A 20,679-nucleotide genomic window follows, 5' to 3' on the forward strand; every position below is an offset into this window, starting at 1 on the left:
CCAGAGGTAATGGTCCTGGCTCCCCATGCTGCCAGAGCCACGCGTGGTCCTCAGCTTCTTCATCCATGCACACGTCCTCTCCCAGTGTGGCAACGATGAAGGACATGTATAAAGAAAGGCCAAACAAAACCATTTGGTGTGGGCAGCTCTTTTACTCGGTAATTCGCTTTTTAGCTTTTTTTGCTCTCTTAGAAATTCCCGATGCGCTTAAAATGATGCACTGCAAACCAATGCCATGTTGGTACAGCAAAGGTGGCAAGCAAGAGGAGGAAGCGATGCTGTAGGCCAGGCTTAACAGGAGCTCCTTAGGTCTGTAGAAAAAAATATCTCCTGTTATTTCTTGCCTGACTGACTTCCTGCTGCTGAGCTGGGACTAACCAGGTCCTCCCTGGTTTAGTGTGGAAGCAATACAGAAAACACAGAAAACTGGGAGAGATTTTCCTGGGAGCCAAAGTCATGTTATCTGACTGTACATGACAACTTTCAGCTGAAATATGCCTGTTATTGAAAGAGATTTAGAGGCGTGAGTTGATACTAGGTTGGGTTAGATGCCAAGAAATTGGCTCCGCTTTTGTGGTAGGGAGACCCACAGAGCCCACCTGCCAAGGGCCAGAGTGTTTGGTGGGACAGAAGATGTGTTGACCAAACAGGACCGTGCAGGAAAGGATGTACTAATGACTTCCTTTGACTTTCCAGGCGACAGCAGAGACTTCCCGGCGGGAATAAGTCTCAGCAGCACGCAGATCATCAGCAAGGTGGCACCAAACACAACAGGGACCACCAGAAACTCTACCAAGGTGGCCAGGCTCCTCACTCCTCAGGCAGGACGGGCCACCACGGCTACAGCCAGAACCGGAGATGGCACCACAACCAGAAGCACTCGCCCAACGACAAAGAAACGCACAGAAATGCCAAAGAGACTGAGAATTTGAAAATTGAGGACACCTCCGTCTGCACGGTGCATATTCCCGTGGAGACGCACCGGGGCCCGGAGGCTGTGGAGAAGCAGTCTCAGCAGTACATCCAGGAGTCGGAGACCAAGCGGAAAGACAGTATTCACGAGCGCATTGGGGAAAGACCCAAGATCAATTTGCTTCAGTCTTCCAAAGACAGGCTGCGGAGGAGACTAAAAGAAAAGGTACTATTTCTTAGGGGAACGTTGAGTTTCCTTTTTCCAAAAGTCTGGCTGTTGGCCATTCTCCATACAAAGGGTGGGTTGGGCTCAAGGGACCTTGCCATGAGTGTACCCAACTTATCTTAATCTCCCAGTGTCAACACTTCTCTTGAAGTGTCCTCATGCTTCTTCAGGAGGCCTTTTATTGACACAATGCTCGCCTCCTTGGTTGAGGTTGAGGTTGCTACCAGTGTGTGTTCTCCAAGAGGGACTGGGAACTCTCCCCCTACCCATGCAGAGACCCTTGGGGAATGCCGGTGCACGCATGAGCCACAACACGGGTGCTCCTTCCCCGGGGGCTGATCCCAACTGGCTGCCTCCTGGTCTGTAGAACTCATTGGCTTTGCAAAGAGGTCTAAAAAAGGCAATTTGTCTCCACAATTACAGAGCTTTGACTTTTGAGTGCTGAATAGTTGGAGTCAGCTACTTAAAAGTTGATATCCATTTATCTCAGCAATGAATTGAAATGCCCTTATCTTTCCCCCTTCCTTCCAACAACCCAACAATAACAAAAGTATTGCATGCAAGTGACGGAGGAGAAATCCTTTTTGGAAACAATATTCAGCCTCAGATTTCTGAGGAATTTGGAGATGATATCTTCATTTGCCCTCTGTGAAACTCAGATTCTTTCTCTTGAGATTCTTTTGTCAGACTGGGAAATGCATCCGTGGGGATATCTCCAATGAGATTTCCAAAATGCGTAGCAAAAATAACCTGAACATACACAATTCCATGGGAGTGCATGTTGGAAATGTATACCTTTGAATGCATGTGCATTTACTATTTATGTATATGGCATGAGGGGGAGGAAAAGAGTTTGTTAGTTATTTTTGTGTTCCTTAAAGCAATGGGAGTATAGCGGAGACTTTCAGAGTATTCGTTTTAATGCTCTCTCTGCGAATTCATAGTCTTACAAGACATCACATAAGCACACGCTCTCGGTGGGTGTAGTCAACACAACTGGCCTCCTGATGGGAGTTTTGGACAACTCCAACCGCTGGTTGGCATTGGGGTTGTCCACAAAATGCTACAGGATTGTATTGTATAGCACGTTTTAAGATTGAACTAGAGGAGGAGAAGGGAGCAGACCATAGCAAGCAGGATGCCTTATGCTGGAGGAAAGGGACAAATGCTAATTAAATGTTGAAAAGAAGCAATAAATTCTATGGTAACGACGTGAAGTGAAAAGTGTAACAGCCAAGAGATGGGAAAGTTAAGAGTTTTTCTAATGCTGGGATCATGTGACATCTTTGATCTCAATTTAGATCGTTAAATATATATTAAAAAATAGATATTTTTGTAGGATTGTTATCTGAGCATTTTGCAAATGTCAGTGCGCTTTCAAAATAGAGGTAAAAAAAAGTCCATCATCGCCACGTTGCAGACACCCCCTCTCCAGGGGTGCCGAAGGCAGTCAGGGGTGGTCAGACCTTGGCACCCTGGCTCAGGACCCTTGAGCCCATCTTCTCCCTGAGCTGACGGGGAGGACTCCGGGATTGAGTGCAGTGAGAATTGGGGAAAGAGAACATTTCTGGGGCAGGACTCATTCACTTGTGGTTTTCAATGCTGAGATGAGACATTGTGCCTCTAAAAGATGCTTTGATTTTTCTATGTCTGTTTGTATGTCTCCCCAATCCCCTTCCCCCTTCGCTGTTTGTGGAAGGACAAGAGCTGATATGTCTGTTTTTTCCTTGTGTAACAGACGCCTTGTCTTTCCCTTTTCACGGACCAGGACGAAGTCACAGTGGAAACCACCAATCCCGAAAAGAACAAAATGGACAAATTAATTGAAATCCTCAACAGCATGAGGAACAACAGCAGCGACGTTGACTCCAAGCTCACAACCTTCATGGAGGAGGCCCAGAACTCTACCAACTCTGAGGAGATGCTGGGGGAGATAGTCAAGACCATCTACCAGAAAGCGGTGACGGATCGCAGCTTTGCTTCCACAGCAGCCAAGCTCTGTGACAAAATGGCCCTTTTCATGGTGGAAGGAACCAAATTCCGGAGTCTGCTCCTCAACATGTTGCAGGTAATGACATAAAATTAGTTGGTTAGATGCCTGCAGCTTCACCCCACCTGATCTTACCGTGCATTTGGACAGGACCTGAGCTGTTACCAAATTCCTTTTGAAGCCAGTTGATGAGAGGAGAACAGAAGTGTACCCACAATTTTGTCTGTGCACATCTTCAATGGTTACCATAGATAACGCGGCACTGAGGGCATCGTCAAGTTGCTCTTCATTCCCATTTAATGAGCTGTACGTGGAATTATGGTATCTCACCTGTGAAATGAGTGGGTTGCTTGTGGCAGCATTGCCATGGCATGAAGAGAAGTGAACTTGGAGGGTCTTACAGTGGAGGGTCTTTGCTGCTCTTTTTGGCTGAAGTCCATCTCAGCACCAGAGATACCAAGTTAAGTCATGGTCCCTGAGCAGGCTGTTGGTTGCATCGTCTGGCTGAAGGGCTCGCTCCTGGTTTCTGATTGCAACCCAGACAGAAATAATTTGTGTATGTGCTAATTATTCTGAGTGACTTGTCTATTGGTATATGAAGTACTGGTTGATTGTTCTGCTCCAAAACCATCAGCAACAGCAAAGTGGGGGGGGGTGGGGGGTGGGGGAGAAAAGAGCAGTGGCTCTCATAGCTGGTCCACGATAATGGTGTATGATGGGGAAACAGGACTGTCCTCCCTTGCCCGCAATCTGCTGGGGGGAGCGTGTTTTACTACCGCTACCATGCAAGGGAGGTTGCTGGCTGGGGAGGGTGTCACATGGACCTCCGTCTCTCTGCGTCTTTGGAGACAGGACCTGTAGAGCTGAAACCATGGATTTCCATCGATTTAATTTGAGTTTCCATTTGGCCATTCCCTCACGTGTCACCTGCGGCACATACAAAGCTCTTGTTTTGTCTCTCTGTCCTCTGCGCGTGTTCGGTGCCCAGCATCGCTCTCATTTTTGGCACATCTGCTTGACCTTCTTGCTCTTGCCGGACCTCTCCCTTGGATGCTGTGCTTTGTGTGGGCCAAGTCACCTCTTGGGCAAGCCACATGTGGTCGTCATCTGTTCTTCTGGTCCTGGGGTGGAGGAAATCTTGCAATGAGACTGTTGTATCTTCCTGCTCTCTGGATATCTTCTCATGTCCGTTCAGCAGGCAAAGGGCTGGGGTGGGAGAGAAGAAGTTGTCGTCTTCTGCCACCTCCACTGACGTTGCTGTCTGTGGGTAGCAGCATCCAGAATAGCAGCGCTCGCTGGGAATATTGGGAATTGTTTGGGGTTTTGGTTTTTTGGTTTGGTTTGTTTGGGGGTTTTTTTTCCAGAAAATGGCAATTGATTGAAATGGAAACTTGGCCTAGAAATACATATTTTCAGGAAAATGTTCCTGGATTTTCACGTGGAAATGAGAGGGGAGGTGATAACCAGTAGTCTGGTAGGCTTGGGTATCTACCAGATTCAGGGCTTTTAGGTTTGCTGTACGAGCAGTCAGCCTCTCACCTTGGGCAGGTCTTTCCGTTTCCACGTGATGCCGAAGCAGGCAGATGTCCATGTGCCAGGACTACACGCAGAGATGTGCAGGCTGATGGAGCAGGAGGCTGGAGAAAACCAGGGTGTAGCTGTAATGTTAGAGCCAGGTTTAGAAAGCCCACCTGGATCTGGGCTAGCCTACATCCAGAGAGGTGTTGGAAACGGCAGAGCGGACCTGAGAGTCAGTCTGTCTTTGTGTTGTTCTGGCTTTTTTTTGCTGTTGAAACAGCCAGGAGCTGCTCAGCAAGCGGCTACAGCATCTGCGCCGAGCTGAATCCGCATGGTTTTTCCATCTTGGATAATGATAATGTTCAGTAACACGGGAAACAGGGATATAAGGAGCAAAAAAAATCAATGAAAATCAATATTTAACATAAACTAAGATAATTCTGCAAAGTCACTGGTCCGGTTTTGCTTTTCTCATTGCCCTGGGTGCGTATCAAACCCAGCATCTCCCCCTGTGCCCACTCCTCCTCCGCTCTCCCCTGCAAAGCCCTTGGGCACCACACACATCTGCCCATCGTGCATGCCAGGCGGTGATTTTTTCCTGATTGATTTATTTCCAAAGCAATTATAAAACAGGAGAAGACAAATTGCAGAAAACATCAGTCCCAGATTTAGCAGCAAAAGGTTGGAGGGGGCTCTAACCCATCCGAGCATCCCACTCCTCCCATGCTCTTGTGTCTTCCCCCAGTTGGCTGAGCGATGCTAAGAAATCCAAAATAAAGTCCAGGAGAGATGGCCAGGGAGCAGCAGATGTTATCCAAAAACTGAGGATGATGGCAGTCCTTCTGGGTTAGGAAGGACTCTTCCAACTTGCTTTCTTCTCTTGGCCCAGCACTGCCATCCCTACCGACAGACCCAGTAGACTGATTATACTGCAATGTCATCTGCAATAATCACTGGCTTCGTATTCAGCTCTTCATAGCATGAATGTAGGATAAATGACGTATCTCATATCTCCAGAGAGTACCACAGTGCTTCCCAGGACCATATAGCCGGTCTCGGTGTGATGGGAGCATGATGTCCATTGTGGAAAGCCGGGAAGAAATGAAATGTAAAGGGTGAGCAGGGTGTGTGGGTGACTGGTTTCATGTGCAAGAGCATAGAAAAATATGCAAAAGGGATTTGCTCAGCCCCACGCCGCACATCTTTTAAAAATGTCTTGATGGGGCAAAAGGTGACAGATCACTACAGGTCAAAAGCAAAGCGCTATGTGAAGTTAAGTCACGTAACATTTCCTTTCTGAGAGTAAAGGATTTTGACTTTCTCCAAGCAGAGAGGAGTTTTTTCCAACCAAAATAATTGGATGCTTTCACATGATTCATGAAATACTTTGGTCAGTCCGAAACTGGGACTTTTTTGTGATGCGTTCAGGCTTGATAGCCCTGGCTGGACACGGACCCTGGTATGAGGTGCAAAAGACTTGGTGCAGCTGCCTTGATGTGAAATAAAGGGGTTGATGGTATTGATATATGGTATATTATCAATATCCGTATGATATATTGATATATGGTTGATGATATAACATTGATATATCAATATGATATGTTAATATATGGTTGATGATATAACATTACCCAGCTCCGGTCCTGGCCCTTCCACCATCAGATATTTTCCATCAGCCATTTATAGATAATTTACTATTAACTAAAAAAAAAAAAGTTAATAAAACGCTTGCTCCAGAGCTGGATTTATGTCTCTCTAGCACCTTTCAGACTAATCTGATCCCCGGACGTAAGGAGCTCGGCTCGCCGGGCACCAGCGAGCTGGGGAATTACTCTGCCGGGGTGTGATAAATCGGGATCAACGTGATCCCCCCAGCACTGCTGGCGCCTGGGGCCGGATCGCTCGCCCCCCCATCTGCTCGCGGCAGATGCTCCTGTTTTGTAGGGGCTTGTTTGTCCCTTTCTCTTGGGACTGCGATGGCAACAGCTCAGCCCCACCGGAGGATCTCATAATTTAACGCATTAACCCGTTGAGCCACCCTACCCGCATGACGGTACCTATAGACAGCATCCCTATAACCCGCTGGACCTTAAAGCAAGCAGCAAGGGGAGCAAGGCGTTTTCCTGCAGAGCAGGCAATAAACTGAATAAACTGTCTTTTTAACCTCTTATATTTTCAGCTGTTGACAAGGTGCTTGTGCTCGGGGGCTGCACGTGTTCGCAGCTTATCTCAGGGGACTTGTTTTGCTCCCAAAACAGATGCCAGCGCCGCGGCACGGGAATGCTGTCATGTCATCCCCCTCCCTGCAGGCAGCTCCTCTAAAGAGCATCCCTCCATCCCTCCCGGCCGGCGTTGCACCATTTCAGGCTCTAAGGGGATCTATCGGGAAAACTCTGGTTTGGATTTATCCCTCACGCTGTGTTTTGGTCCCAAACGTTGGCTGAATCTTGAATTTGGGTGCTGCGAACCTTTCGGGATGCTGAAGGGAGATGCGGAAAGCGGAGTCACGGGGTGGGCAGCTGGTCAAGCTCGAGGAGATGCTGCCGTGCGGGGGCTCAGCACTGGGGGGATCGTTTGGGTTTGATTTTCTCTTCATTGAGTTTGGTTTGGTGTTTGGTACAAGGAGCGATTTTGGGCTGCGCAAGCCCTGACCGAATTGGGCCCGGGGAGCTTGGGCAGATGGAGGCATGCAAGAACATCTTGGTGGACACATGTATGGTTTCTTCACCCCTCTAGAAATACCTTCTTAATTGATAAATTGAAAGTGAGTCTCCTGCGAGAGGTTTTTGCTTGTCATAGTTTCACTCACTGGCTTGTACTGGCTGCGGTGCTTTTCTTTTTCAGTGGAGGGGCGTTAAGCAATGTGCCACAAACCCTTCACATGTAACATAAGTTGGAGTATTCCTCTGGTGAAATGGCCGTGCTCTTTATAGCAGAGCTGTGTCTGCATCTGAGCTATGCAGAGCCAAGTGTATTATTAGAGTGGACATCACTGGGGCTGTAATTGTACACTGCTCCCCTTAGCAACCGCGGCCAACAACACATCAAACAGAAGGCTGATACCTTCTTTTAATAAAAAAAAAAAAAAACCACCCACCACGAAATGCACATCTCGACAGAGAGCAGCAGAGCCCGCTGCAGAGCGCACGCCGGCCTCCGGCCAGAGCCAGCGCCTGGCCCGCCCCTGCGGTTGGAAATGCCTTGGTGCCAGTAGAGAAGGGCTCTTTCTGTTGCATGCCCTGTTGCATGCCCTATTGGATGCTCTGTGGCATATTCTGTTGCATACCCTGATGTATACCAAATTGCGTACCCTGTGGCGTACCCTATTGGATACCCTATGGCATATTCTATTGCATACCCTAATGCATACTAAATTGCACACCCTGTTGGATACCCTGTTGGGTACCCTATTGAATACCCTATTGGATACTCTATGGCATATTCTATTGCATACCCTAATGTATACCAAATTGTGTACCCTATTGGGTACCCTATTGGATATTCTATGGCATATTCTATTGCATACCCTAATGTATACCAAATTGCGTACCCTATTGCGTACCCTATTGCATACCCACACAGGGTTTCTTCATCATCTTAGTTTAATCTCTTGATGCCCCAGGAATGGCCTTTCCTTGGTTCGGCGCTGGGCTTCGCTCTGGTTGTAGAAACTTGAGTCGAATCCCGTGGTTTTTGGCAGAGGTCGCACTTGGGATTCGGTGGACTCAGCTGGGTTTGAGATGGTTGGTGTGACCACTTCTGGAGGGGTCAACCAAGATGGTGGCCAAGCTCGTAAAACAAAACCTGTTGTTGTCAGCCCGGGGGGAGGATGGAAGAGGAAGATTTAGGTTGGAACCTTTCTTGGGATGTAGATGTTGTGGCATTGGGTACTGGAGAATCAATCGGGGTGCAAAGGGAAAGGTTTACCATGCTGAGCATGAGGATTTGGGAAGAATGAGCTGAAATCCCTCCTTTCCCACAGGCTGCTTCTTTATTTGAGCAAAGGACTTTTAACCTCCCAGGGATAGCAGTCCTTTCTGCATCGTAGGGGTTGTGAGGATAAAGACACCGAGGGGATACTGTGGGAATTGGGACATGGAAGTAAAACACATGGTTAATGCTGAAAGGCAGATTTTTTTCCCCCCTTAACATGATTAAGGTCTGGGTCTTTGGTGGGGAATGGTTTGTGGTTGGACAGAGGTGGAGGCAGGAGGATCCAAGCGCAGCTGGAGAGCATCTGACCCATAAGCCATGTCCAGCGTTGACTACAAAACCCATTGGCCCTCTTTCCGTGGCTGTTATTAATTTAATTCCATTACAGATGGTCCAGTTCGTGCACAGCGGGACCACTTGTCTCGGAAAAGGCATTGCCCAGGAGACATCAGAGAGATTGATTGACCAAAAGATACGGGGGAAAAAAGGTCCCAAGCTCCCTGGAGCAAACCCCAAGGCCAGAAATATGTGTGTCTTGAGGCCGCAGCGGTGAGGGTTTGCACGCTAAGCTCCACATCCGTCTCTTTGACCTGTGCATAAGCCCAATGTCGCTGCCTTTGGTTTCTCTCCCAGAAGAGTTTGATGAGCTCTTCCCAGGGTGAGGTGGTGATTCAATGGGGAGAGCCTCCTCGGCTGGAGCTGCTCCCCGCCGCTCTTCTGGGGAGATGAGGGACATCTCGGTGGTGAACCTCAGAGTTGGTGTCTCTGCCCAGCACAGGCAGAGAAATAGCAAATGCTGCTGCCCCAAACACCTTCATTTGGGGGTTTGCAGAAACTTGCAGAGCTTGGAAACCTTTTTCCTTACATTTCAGCGCTGTCCTGGTTTTGTAAACCGCGGTGGGACTCACCAGCTGCTAAATGCAACTTTGCAGATGGGATTTATTTTCTATACACCCAGGGAATTCAAAGGCAATTCTAAATTCATGCACATACATATATATGCAGTATATATACGGGCTTGGAGGGAGACGGGGAGCGCAGCCCCGTGGGTGGCTCCGAGGAGCATCCCCAGCTGCCTGCATCCTCCTGCTCTCAAGCACGGAAAAAAGGAGGAGCGGGAAGGAGAGGCGTTCCCTCTCGTTTGCCCCAAATTGTGTCTCTGAAGATGCTCTGTAATTCTGTAAGGAGGTGTTTATTATTTTATTCTTATTATTTTTTATTTTATAATTTTATTATTTATTCTTTATTGTTTTTAATAATTTTCTGTCTTTTATTATTTTATTATTATTTTGCATAATCATCCGGGGCCAAACGTAACGCGTGCAAGTGTCGGCAGCGGGCAGGAGAGGGAGCCAGGGGAGCGGGCTGGCACCCTGCCCGCGCTGGCAGGTGAAGGGCAGAGCCGGGCATCAATTAGAGCTGGCCGCGTCGTTACCCGTGAGTCTGGCCAAGCCATCGCCGTCTGCCCGTAGTAATAACGCTCGCCCGGCTTTGCCGTCGAGGTTACGGGAGCCGCTGGCAGACAGGTCCCATGCGGGTCTGTGAGTTATTGGAGAACCCCGGATTAAATATCGAGCTGCGTGCTTTAAACTTGCCGCTTTTCCCAAGCGGAGCGATGGCTGTAGGAGCCACCCGGCTCCTTCGCAGCCCTTCCATGATGTGGGAACGTGGCGGTGGCGAGGGAGCGCCGGGCATCGCCTCCTTGGAGGTTGATGGTGAGATGGGGGGGGCGTAATGGAGTGCAAAAAGGGGTTCAACGCAAGATCTGGGGTTTTAATGGAGGCAACAATTTCCCACTGATAGGAAGGAGGGGATGGGGACAGGAGCTCTGTCCCGCAAGCTCTAGGAGCCCTCCGAGCTGGGAATAGCTGAGCCAGACCCCAAATTAAATCGGCTGCGGGGTTGCACTGCACATCAGTCCTCAGCCTGAGCTCAGGGGTGGGTTTTGGGGCTCGCAGCTCCTCGAGGAGTTGAGTTGCAACTGGAGGTGGCCGTAGGGCCACCGATGTACCAGTGGCCATCACAGAGGATACCGAGGGGGTCGTCCTCACTGCCCTGCAGGTAGCTGGGGGCTGGAGTCCATCCGACGCAGCCACACTCATGGCTCTGTGCAGAGAATGTGTTTAGTTTTGAGTAGCTGGGCATCGTGGAGCTGAGAGATTGATGGGAAGCAAGACCAAGCTGCAAAAAAAAAAAAAAAAAAAAGTCTTAGAGTTTAAAGAATGGCATCTTTGGCTTGAATTCAGTGTGCTGGTAAGATTTTATATTGCAATGCTCAGGTGTGTCGGGAAAAAATAGCCATCACCTTTACTCCATAAATAAGTTGTGTGTGGTTTCTCCTGGCTCCTTTTCACCCTGGAGAGGCCGAAGCTGCAAGGCCATGGTGGGGACCAGCCTCTGCTCCAGCGCGTGGTGTGACCTCAGGGATGGTACTTGATGTCCCATCATCTCCGCTGGCCAGTGGATGCCCTATCTGGGCATCGTCCAGTGGTGGTGGGACTCAGTGGAGGTTCCTCTTGGTCTCGCAGGCTGGTGGTGAGCAATGTCAGGAGCATCCCTGGCTGAGCTGCTGCCTGCTGCTGCCACTTGCTAAAAGCACAGCCAAGTTCAGACCAGGGGGCTTTGGGTGGTGGGACCCGTGCACACCCTGTGCATGGGCTGCAGCACAGAGGCAACGCAGAAGCAGAGGCTCCGCCGGGCTCTAGGTGGAGACTGCAGACTGTGCAGCCTGCCTGCAGTCTGCCTGCAGCCTGCCTGCAGCTCTGGGCCAGATCCAGGCAGCGGGCTACCGGTGGGGTGGGCTCCTAGCTGCCCCCAGCCATTGCTGGTGGGTGAGGATGCTCGGGGACACACAGGGTCCCCCTGGGGCTTTGGTAGGAGGGGCAGCAAAAAAAAAAAAAAGCCTCAAAATCCATTTTTCCATTGACTGAGAGGTGAGGAAATGCCTGAGGACCCCCCTCCTACGCTACGCTGGAGGCAGGGGGGCACTTCAGCATTGAGATCCCCTCAGACCAGGCTGGACTGGCATCAGCTCCGGCTCTCCGTTTTCTCCCGAAAGGCTCAAATCCAACCCCGGGATGTGGGAGCATGTTCCTGCCAGCCCAGGGACTCAGCCGGCCTAAGGCACCCTCCTGCCAGACCATCTGCTCCTGCCTGCTCCGGCATAAATCCGGCTCAGGCTGCTGCAGCCGCCCCGAGGTGAGGATTTCGGGATGCTGCGGGGTTGGAAGATCCCTGCTGCCCGTACCCACAGCCGCCCTGCCATCCCCAGCCCTCCTCTTAGCTGGTTCCCTTCGCCTCGCCTGGGGACGGGATTTTCGGAGGCTCATTGGCACCCTGCGATGCATCGCCCCCGCCTGGGACCCGTCCTGCAAACCCCCACGTCCCCCAGGCACTTTGCTAGGGGGTGAAGCATCCTTCTGGCAGAGGAGCACGCTGGAGAAGCAGGTGCCGGGGACATCACCTCCTGAGCCAAGGCCAGAGCAGACACAGAGTCAGCCCAGAGCTGGGGTTTGGGTAGAAGGACGTCGGAGAGGGCAGCATCTCTTTTTCTTTCCTGGGAAGGGGGGAAATGGGGTAGCTTGTGCCTTGCCCATCCCTGGCATCGCTCGGCTGCAGGCAGGCGGGATACGGGGGATGCTCTTGTGCTCGCCAGCCAGGCTTCTGCAGGAAATCTCTCTTTTTTTTTTTTTTTTTTTTTTTTTTCAAAAGGATTTCTAGCTGAGCCGCAAGAATTTATACCAAATTTAGTTTCCAACTGAGTGGGCTTGATTGATGTGCTCAAGCACAAGCGGATTTTGACTGGTCTTTATAGCTGGCCTGCCGCGGTGGCACCCTGGTGGGATGGTCCCGTGGGACCTGCAGCGTGGGTGTCACAGCATGGGCACCCTCAGCATCCCCCAGGCAGGCTTAGGTTCAGTTTTTTTCATTACTGGGTGTTTTTGTGTGTACCTACCTGTCAAAATCTGGATTTGGAGAATCAATGCTGCCATGGAGTCCACATCCCCTTTACCTCCCCCGTGGGTATCATTTTGCAGAGCCTCCTCTTTTCCTGCTGCTGACACTTAAACAAGCAAATGCAAAATGATGGCATGAAGTGGCTTGGGTGGGAAGAGTCCCAGGAGCGGAGGAGCTGGAGGGGGTGAGACATGAGATGCATGAGGAGTGTTTTGGGTCCCTGTCCCATGTCTGGCCAGCAAACAGGGATGATACTGGTGTGAAACACAGCATCCGAGTCTTGAGGACAGGAGCAAATGAAGCGTGGCTGGATGATGCCACCTCATCGTCACGCGTCCTCTGGTCTCATCAGTGGTGCTGCCACCCATGGGGTCCCCCCCCGTGCTCTTCCTGTTCAATGAGCATCTGAAACCAGTGCTTCCTTTTCCCTTCCCAGTGATAAATTCCTCCACTCTTTTTTCTTTTTTAATTATTATTGCTCTGCATATTATTTTTTGAATAAAGAGGGCCTAGAAGGAGCATCTCTGGCAGCGCTGGGAACCCAAACCCAGCGATATCGCCTCCAGTCCAGGAGCAGCAGGAACTGAAAGCGAAGACAGAGAGAGCAAAGCGTGCGCCAGCTAAGGAAATAGCGTAAGGCTGGAAAAACAAAACCTTTCCATTTCTGCTTCTTTAATAAGAGTAAGGTGTGTTTCCTTGCGTCTCCTTAATGTTCCAGCCCGTGCCATCCGATGGTCTTACACGGTGATGCTCACCGTCAGCGGCTCTGCCAATATGCTGCAAAATACGCCATGGTAATCATGAGCATCCCTTTAGAGATAGAAAGTTTGGAGAGATGGAGGGGTTTTGCAAGTTAATGTTGTTTTCTGCAGCTCTTTTCTGGAAGCTCAGCTTTTCCGGTGTGGACAGGCAGCTTCAAAGGCGTTGTAAGGTGCTCCGTACCTGCACGCGTCAGGGGATGAGCAGGAAAGATTAATGCATCTTTTACGTCCATGAAAAAAAAAAATAGCCGAATACATTTGCTATAGCAGAAGCTCCCTGGCTTCATAGGATTTGTAAATATTAGCCCCTGAGAAAGATTTTTCTTTTGTGTAAATAACATTTTTTTTAGCAGACTGGTACTTCACCTCCAAGTCCCGGCTTTCGGTGGTCGCTTGTCCCCCACAACAGGGAGCCTGGAGCTGTGTTTCCAACAGGGAGCTCCGGCACCAGTCCCCGATGCCCGTCGGATGGTTGGCCGCGGCGGTGGGAGAGACGGGGTGAAAAGCAGGCGGAGGAGATATGAGGGTTGTCAGCCCCTTTGCTTTCCAGCATGTTTGCTCAGCGACGTTGAGTGCTGGGCCAGAGCCACCACCTCCCTGCAGACTAAACAGTTGCAATGTTTTCTCCCATGACCGAAAGAATTTAGTAAAGGGTCCCGGTATGAAACTTTACACGAACTCTGGGTGCCACAAATATCTCTGGCTGGGAGTCTGTTAACTCCTCCGGTTCCCTCCTTGCCCACGCGGTTCGATCTCTGGGCAGATGAAGGGAAGACCCACCCCACGATGAATCTGGCTGCCTGCAGGACCCCTGGTGCTCAACCAGCCGCCGCATTTTTGCACATCCATCTTCCTTTTTTTTTTGCTTTCTTTTAAAGGAGAAAGCCAAAATCTCTGGGCATAATAGAGCTCTGGAGTCCTCAGTACAGGAACCTGTTGGAGAGGGTCCAGAGGAGGCCACAAAAATGATCCAAGGGCTGGAACACCTCTGCTATGAGGACACGCTGAGAGGGTTGGGGTTGTTCAGCCTGGAGAAGGGAAGGCTCCGGGGAGACCTTATTGCGGCCTTTCAGTACTTAAAGGGGGCTTAGAAGAAAGATGGGGACAGACTTTTTAGCAGGGCCTGTAGCGACAGGACAAGGGGGAGTGGTTTTAAACTAAAAGAGGGGAGATTCAGACAAGATAGAATGAAGAAATGTTTTATGATGAGGGTGGTGAGACAATGGCGTAGGTTGCCCAGAGAGGTGGTAGATTCAAAACATTCAAGGTCAGGTTGGATGGGGCTCTGAGCAACCTGATCGAGTTGAAGATGTCTCTTTTCGTTGCAGGGGGGTTGGACTAGATGGCCTTTGAAGGTCCCTCCCAACCCAAACTATTCTATGATGATTCTATAATGCCCCATGCCTCTTGGACCTGTTTGTGGACATTTGTGTGCATTGAGGTCCATCCGAAGGTTGTCCACTTCCCTGCACCGCCCAGCTCGGGGGTTTCCACCACAGGGGCAGGTTTCAGGGATGGGGGAAGCCACCGGGGCATCATTCATCCATTGGTCCTGGCTTGCAGAGAAGCAGAAGTTGAGCATCAGTCTTGCATTTGCCAGCTCAGCAGATTGATGGTCCTACCCCATGGTGAAGGACCATCAAGCACCTACTCATTTAGAAAGGTCTTAGCATCCCGCAGGGAAAGCATCCTGCTGCCAGCTCCCAGGCACCCAGGAAAATCCCTCCTAGGACTGAGCCGGTGTAAACCAGGAGCACCCGTGCAGAAAAGCTCCTGACGGCAAATGGGATTAGCTGCCTGCTTTTTTTTCCCTGCCTGGTTTCATTCATCCGCGGGCAGGCTGGCGTTTCAATGGGCGCAGCTTCATTTCGAATGCAAGCTGCATTTCTCCAGCCACGGTGCCTGGATGAAGCAGCACCTGCCTCCACAGCCACATTTCCTCCTCTTATATCCCTTTTTGCGAGCTTGGCCCATCCCCATAGGCCCCTCGGCACCTCCGCCTTATAAAGAGGACATATTGCATGTGCAGAGCTTAAAATAAGAATGCAGCCTGCTGGGAAAATCCGGCTTGTCCCTGGTGCGTCCTCCTGGGCTGCAAGGCTCGGCATCTCCAGCTGTGGCATTTGCAAGTGGGATCCATCCGTCAGCTTCCATCGAGGTCCCAGTTATCGCCCCGAGGTGGCATTGGGCGTGGGATGGGTGTTTTTTCAGGCATAGAAGTGGCCTCTGAGCAGATGCTGGGGATGGTGTCGGGGCTCAGACCTTGCCATGATGCGGAGAAGGGCTTGAAAACTGCCCATCAAACCATTCCTACCCATATAAAAACTTGCTTGGGGGGATTTCTTCAAACCAACGTGGTTTTACACCGAGCTCGTGCTTTGGGGAACGCGGCCCGTGGGCTGGGAGATTTATATCAATGTATTTTTCCATGCAGTGGGGGTGCCAGCGCTGCTGCGGATGCTGGGATGGGCAAGGATCCGCTGTGCTTGATCCCCTCTCTTCCCACCACCTCTGTGTAGCAGGGTGGGGATTGCTGGCCCGGGGACAGGATGCTCTTGGGGACAGGGATGCTTTGCCCCCACCGCGGGGAACGGCTGCCCGGGAGAGGATGCACAAGGTCTCCCACCATCCAAAGGTGACCTGAGGTTTTCCCACGCACGCTCGCAAAGGCAAAGGGCGCGTCGCTGCCTCAGGGTTCCCGCAGCACCGGGACTTAAATGGATATAACGAGGATCTTCTGCAATGCTCCAGAGGAGCAAGCTGCTGAGCGGGAGCTGCCCCCTCTGGGCGTTACAGCCACGGGGTGTCTGCAGGGCCGGGTCGAACGGGCGCCCCGGCTGCTCTGATGACAACTCAGCAAGGAGATTAATTTGTATTTCTTCGTGGTCCCTCCACGGGACTCTCAAAGGTATCACTGGTTCCCTATGTCCGTGTGTCCTGCTCTTTGTCCGTGTCCCTCTGCTCGCTGTAAGGTCTGGCTGGGGCAGGCGATGCCGTTTTGCTGTGTGTTTGTGTCCAGATTCATGGGATAACAGGGCTTTAAAGGGGTGATAAACTGCTGTTATCCAGCTGAGCTGACACCCTGGCACGTGTTTGGGAATCCAGAAAGGTGCTAGGTAGGAAGGGTGGCAATAAAAATTAAGTAATGAGGAACTCTGTCACTTGGGTACTGCTGGAGGAGGTGCTGGCAAACATCCTCTGGTGAAGCAACCAGAGCTCCCAGAACATCCCCCTCTCTTTTCCAGAGTATTTCTTCTCTGTGCATTATCCCACTTGAAAATTATTTGGAGAAATACTCCTGAAATAACATGGTATAAGCCTTGGTAACTCAGCGAATGTGTTCTGGTGGAAATGAGATTTGCTCCAATTCAGCGGTAAGCTTGGCTGACCTGTGGGACATGGTGTCTTCCCAGGACGTGGCCACATCTCAATACTGATGTGTTCCCCTCCACGAGAGAAAAGAAGGAGATAACAGGAGACCAGGGGATTTCCTTTGGACTGCCCCTTCTCCCCGCTCTGCTTTCTCTGTGCTCAGAGGGTCATTAAAGAAGATTTTTACACCAGGACAGGATGGTGTTTGCTTTTTGTGGTGTGCAGACCATGCTACTTCACCCGCCCAGTCATCTCAGAGCTTCTGCTGAGACAGTGCTCCAAGATCTCTAGCAACTGCTAGGTTAACAGCAACACTTTTCTGTTTGCACATCCATCATTACGCTCCCACCTGGGTGCTTTAAACCTCAACTAAATCAATAATTAACTGCTTGCACCTCTGCAGCCCCCGAGGACCTCAGAGACATCGGTGGCTCAAGCCGTGAGACATCCACGTCGGGTGGGTGATTGCCATTGATCCCAGATTTGGAGCCAGATGGAGAGGTCACGGCAAGACCAGGGGGCAGGAGGTTCAAGTGATCACCCACTTGCTCACCTCGGGGTGTTTGGAGACACTGGAAGTACCCGCAGCGCCTGTTGGCTCTGGTTACCAGCTGCCTCGGTTACCCAAACCCGAGGAATTTAAAATTCATGGGTGTTCCTGATCCTGGGAGTTTGCTCTGCGTCTCCTTTAGAAGAACCAGGAGCTTTCTGACCTTACTTTCCCCTTCCTGCCCAAATCCTTTTCAGAGGAATAAGCACTATTTGTGTCTGTCCGATGGCTGCAGGATCTTTGGTGAGTTGTTCTTGTAGAATTGGTCAGTGGCATTTAATGCAATTTATGTATCGTCTGGTGGTCGGCTGATGGTAGGTGCCCATGGGGTGGTGGTCACAGTCCCGGTAATCTGGACCTTCACCATGCAATGCATTTTGGAGACCTCTGGCTCTGTGATGAGAAACGTTCACAGAGCTGTGGCCATCATGAAACCATGTCCACACTGAAGGCCACCGGTAGGATTTGCTGCTCTTCCCAAAGTGGCCAAAACACCCCGAGAAGAAGCCGGTGCAGATCCAGCTTGGAGGAAACAGTGTGATGAAAGTCTGTGGGAGTGAAATGCCTCATGGCTGGGTGAAGCCGGGACCTTTGCGAGGCTGGGCAAAGGGTGTCATCTGTAATTTAAAAGCTTTATCTGCTTTAAATGTCAATAGCTCCTTTGTTGGAGTAATAATAATTGCCGTGATTTGCATGTCTCAGTCACACGCCCCAAAGCACTTTGCAGAGGAAGATGAGTAAATCATTCACGTTTGACGGCTGGGAAATCAGGGTACAGAGGTGATGGGAGCCCACACAGGACTGGAAATAAATCTCCTGTGCTGCGGTTGCCCAGTCCTGCGTGGAAGCTCTTGGCTCAAAGCAGGTTTGCTATCATCGTCTTGCTCTGCTTTGTCTTCTTGTCCCTGGGCTGGCACTAGGATGGGCAGGGATCGTGTGGTGGGATCTCGGTATGGTTTGGTCCTCAGGGATTGTCAGCGGGGTGCAGGCAGAGAGGCCTGGGACGTTGCTGCGGGTGGTTGGAGGAAGAGCAGAGCCCATGGAAGAGCTGATGGTCCCACCTCGTGTCCCACCATCTCCGGTGGTTTAGTACAGCAAAGGAGCTTGTGTAGTGGTGTCCATGTGGAGTGAGATGTTCCCGATGGAGCTGCGGGTGGTAGCTCTGCTTCAGAGGCGCTCGGTGAGGCCCTGAGCATCCATGGGTGGAGGTGTTCAATCACTCACTGGTGCTGCCACAGGTTTCTCCAGCACCTCCTGAGCTTCCTCTGAACGCCAGTCCTATAAACTACTCATCTCACTGGGTTATACGCCCCAGAAAGCAAAGCTACGCTCCAGAGCCTCCTCCAAGCCAGCGCCTAAATACAAGTATTATTTAAATTTTAAACAGGGAATAATGCAGCAATGTTAAGTGTGCAAAATGTCATTTATTGGAGCCCTTTCTAGGAGGGTTGGGGAGGGAGCAGGCGGAGGGTGCGCTCCTCCAGAAGAACGACAGGGGACGGACGCTGTCCCAGCCTCTACCTGCCAGCTCCCTCCTCCAACCCGTTTTATTTGTTTCGGGCCCTTTCCAAAGAGCCATTTAAGGCTCCAACCTTTTGTAGCACATCGCCAGTGAGATCAAGTATTCAGTACAGCCTCTCTCAGCGTTTTATATAGCGCCCAGCGCTGATAGCTAAGCGTTATATATTTCTTTTTGCGCAGTATTTCTGACTCAGTATTTCCTGCCTCCTTGACAATGACTGAGTAAACAGCAGAGCTGCCAGAGGAAGAGCCCTGTGTTTACGGAGCAACAAGCCCAAATGTGTCTTTTTTTTTTTTTTTTTTTTTCCATCAGAAGGTGGCAATGCTTAAATTAACCCTCATTTTTATCCCACGCTAAACTTTTGCCCTCTAACTTGCTGCTGACAGAGTCAGCCATGAGTTGGTGGGTCCAGATCTGGGGAAAAGTTATTTGGGATTCATCTTAAAAAAAGTGTGGTGAGCTCCCAAGGGATGAATTTTTGGCTGCAGCTGTCAGGGCTGGAGCGAGGGCTTAGATCCGATGGCAAAATGCTTCTTCTCGTCCCGGTTGACTCTGCTGCCCACCAAAAATGGTAGAGGATGGATTCTCCTCCTCTCCCATGGAGTGGCCAGTCCTCTTGGCTCTTCTAGCTTGGTCCTGGTCTTGGAGAGATCTCATGTCTGGGCCAAGAAAGGATAGCGTTGCATGAGCTGCATCTACACTGAGATGAGGAGTGGGCTTTCACTTGGGTGCAAGAGTGGAGAACCCCAAGGTAAAGGCATTTTCTGTTTCCATTGCTGGCAGGAGCTTCAGCCAAGCTTAGAAAGGGTCCAACGGGGGATGTCAGAGGGTGGGCTGAGCCGTGACCCATCTCTATCATGCATGAACAGGGGCCACCCCTGGCCTACCCATCACGTGTGGTGAGGCCCAACATGATCAACATGCTTAGCCTTCAAGTTTATGCCCCAAACCTGTCCTGTATGAGATCTCTTTAGAGGTCCCCTTGCTTGCCGCGTGGTTTCCCAATGAACTCTTCTCCCAAACCAGGCAGAGAAGGGAGGTCAACCCTGCTACCTGGTATAAATACATTTTATTTTAAACTATAGACGCTGAAGGAAGGTCATCCAGTAAATGCGCCCAGATTATCTACAGGCCAGGGCACCCCCAAATTAGTAATACAATTTGTGTTTAAAAATACAGCCAAACTGATGAAAGATAATTTGCTTACTGCCCTGACATCACCACCTAAGCATGGGGCAAGCCAATCCACAGGTTATTTTTATATAACTCTGTGAGGCATTTCCAGAGCAAATAAAGTTCACTGGGCAGGGCAGTGACCCGGCTGTCTGGTTTCCGCGCTCCTCAGCCTCCTCAAGGCTTCTCATCGGTGGTGCGGAGGTCTGCGGGTCAGGGCACGGTTCCATCGGATGTGCCCCGGGCACGCGGGACATGGGTTTTGTTCTCTGCTGAGCTGCTCTTCGCCGTCAGCCAGCTCTTCACCTCTCCCACGCTGTTGGTCTGGCTCATCCATTTTGGTTGCACACTCTTTGGAGAAGCGATTGAGTTGCTCTCCCTGTTCTCCATGCTTGGCATAATGGGTCACGGGTCCTGCGGGGAGCGTGGCCAACGTGCAGCCAGGTGAATCGCACCCGTAAGTCCATTGACCAAATAACCTAGATGAATGCAGTGGTCTCCTCAAACATGGACACCCTAAGGGAGGTGGGACACCTCTGCACGGGCAGAGTTTGTGTTGACTTGCCCATCTGTGCATGCCGTGGTACTGATCAAACCTGCTGTCTGAAGGCCAAATTTAAGGACAAAGCTCCCCGGGCAGCCTTGCTCGTGAGCGCCGTGACACTGGTGTAGCACTGCCGAAGCAGATGGGTATCTCAGGAAGCTTCAGGAGAGCCCTGGCGCTGCAAGTCTGGCTGCCATGGAGGTTCAGCTCCTGGCAAACCC

The 20,679-nt window shown here is 50.8% G+C and overlaps 1 protein-coding gene across 4 annotated transcripts in view; it reads left to right on the forward strand.

The window, feature by feature from the left end:
• LOC142075272 (CBP80/20-dependent translation initiation factor-like) overlaps positions 1–20,679 on the forward strand; it is a 143,757-nt gene that overhangs the window by 102,823 nt on the left and 20,255 nt on the right. For 2 of the 4 annotated variants that reach the window (XM_075136410.1, XM_075136407.1), the window contains 2 exons: positions 697–1,138; positions 2,877–3,206. In XM_075136410.1, coding sequence (XP_074992511.1) covers positions 697–1,138; positions 2,877–3,206 — 772 coding nt within the window. The remainder of the gene's footprint in view (positions 1–696; positions 1,139–2,876; positions 3,207–20,679) is intronic. The other 2 variants (XM_075136411.1, XM_075136408.1) reach the window with 1 other exon arrangement.

Source organism: Calonectris borealis, chromosome Z (assembly GCF_964195595.1).
Source record: "Calonectris borealis chromosome Z, bCalBor7.hap1.2, whole genome shotgun sequence".
Lineage (NCBI taxonomy): Eukaryota > Metazoa > Chordata > Aves > Procellariiformes > Procellariidae > Calonectris > Calonectris borealis.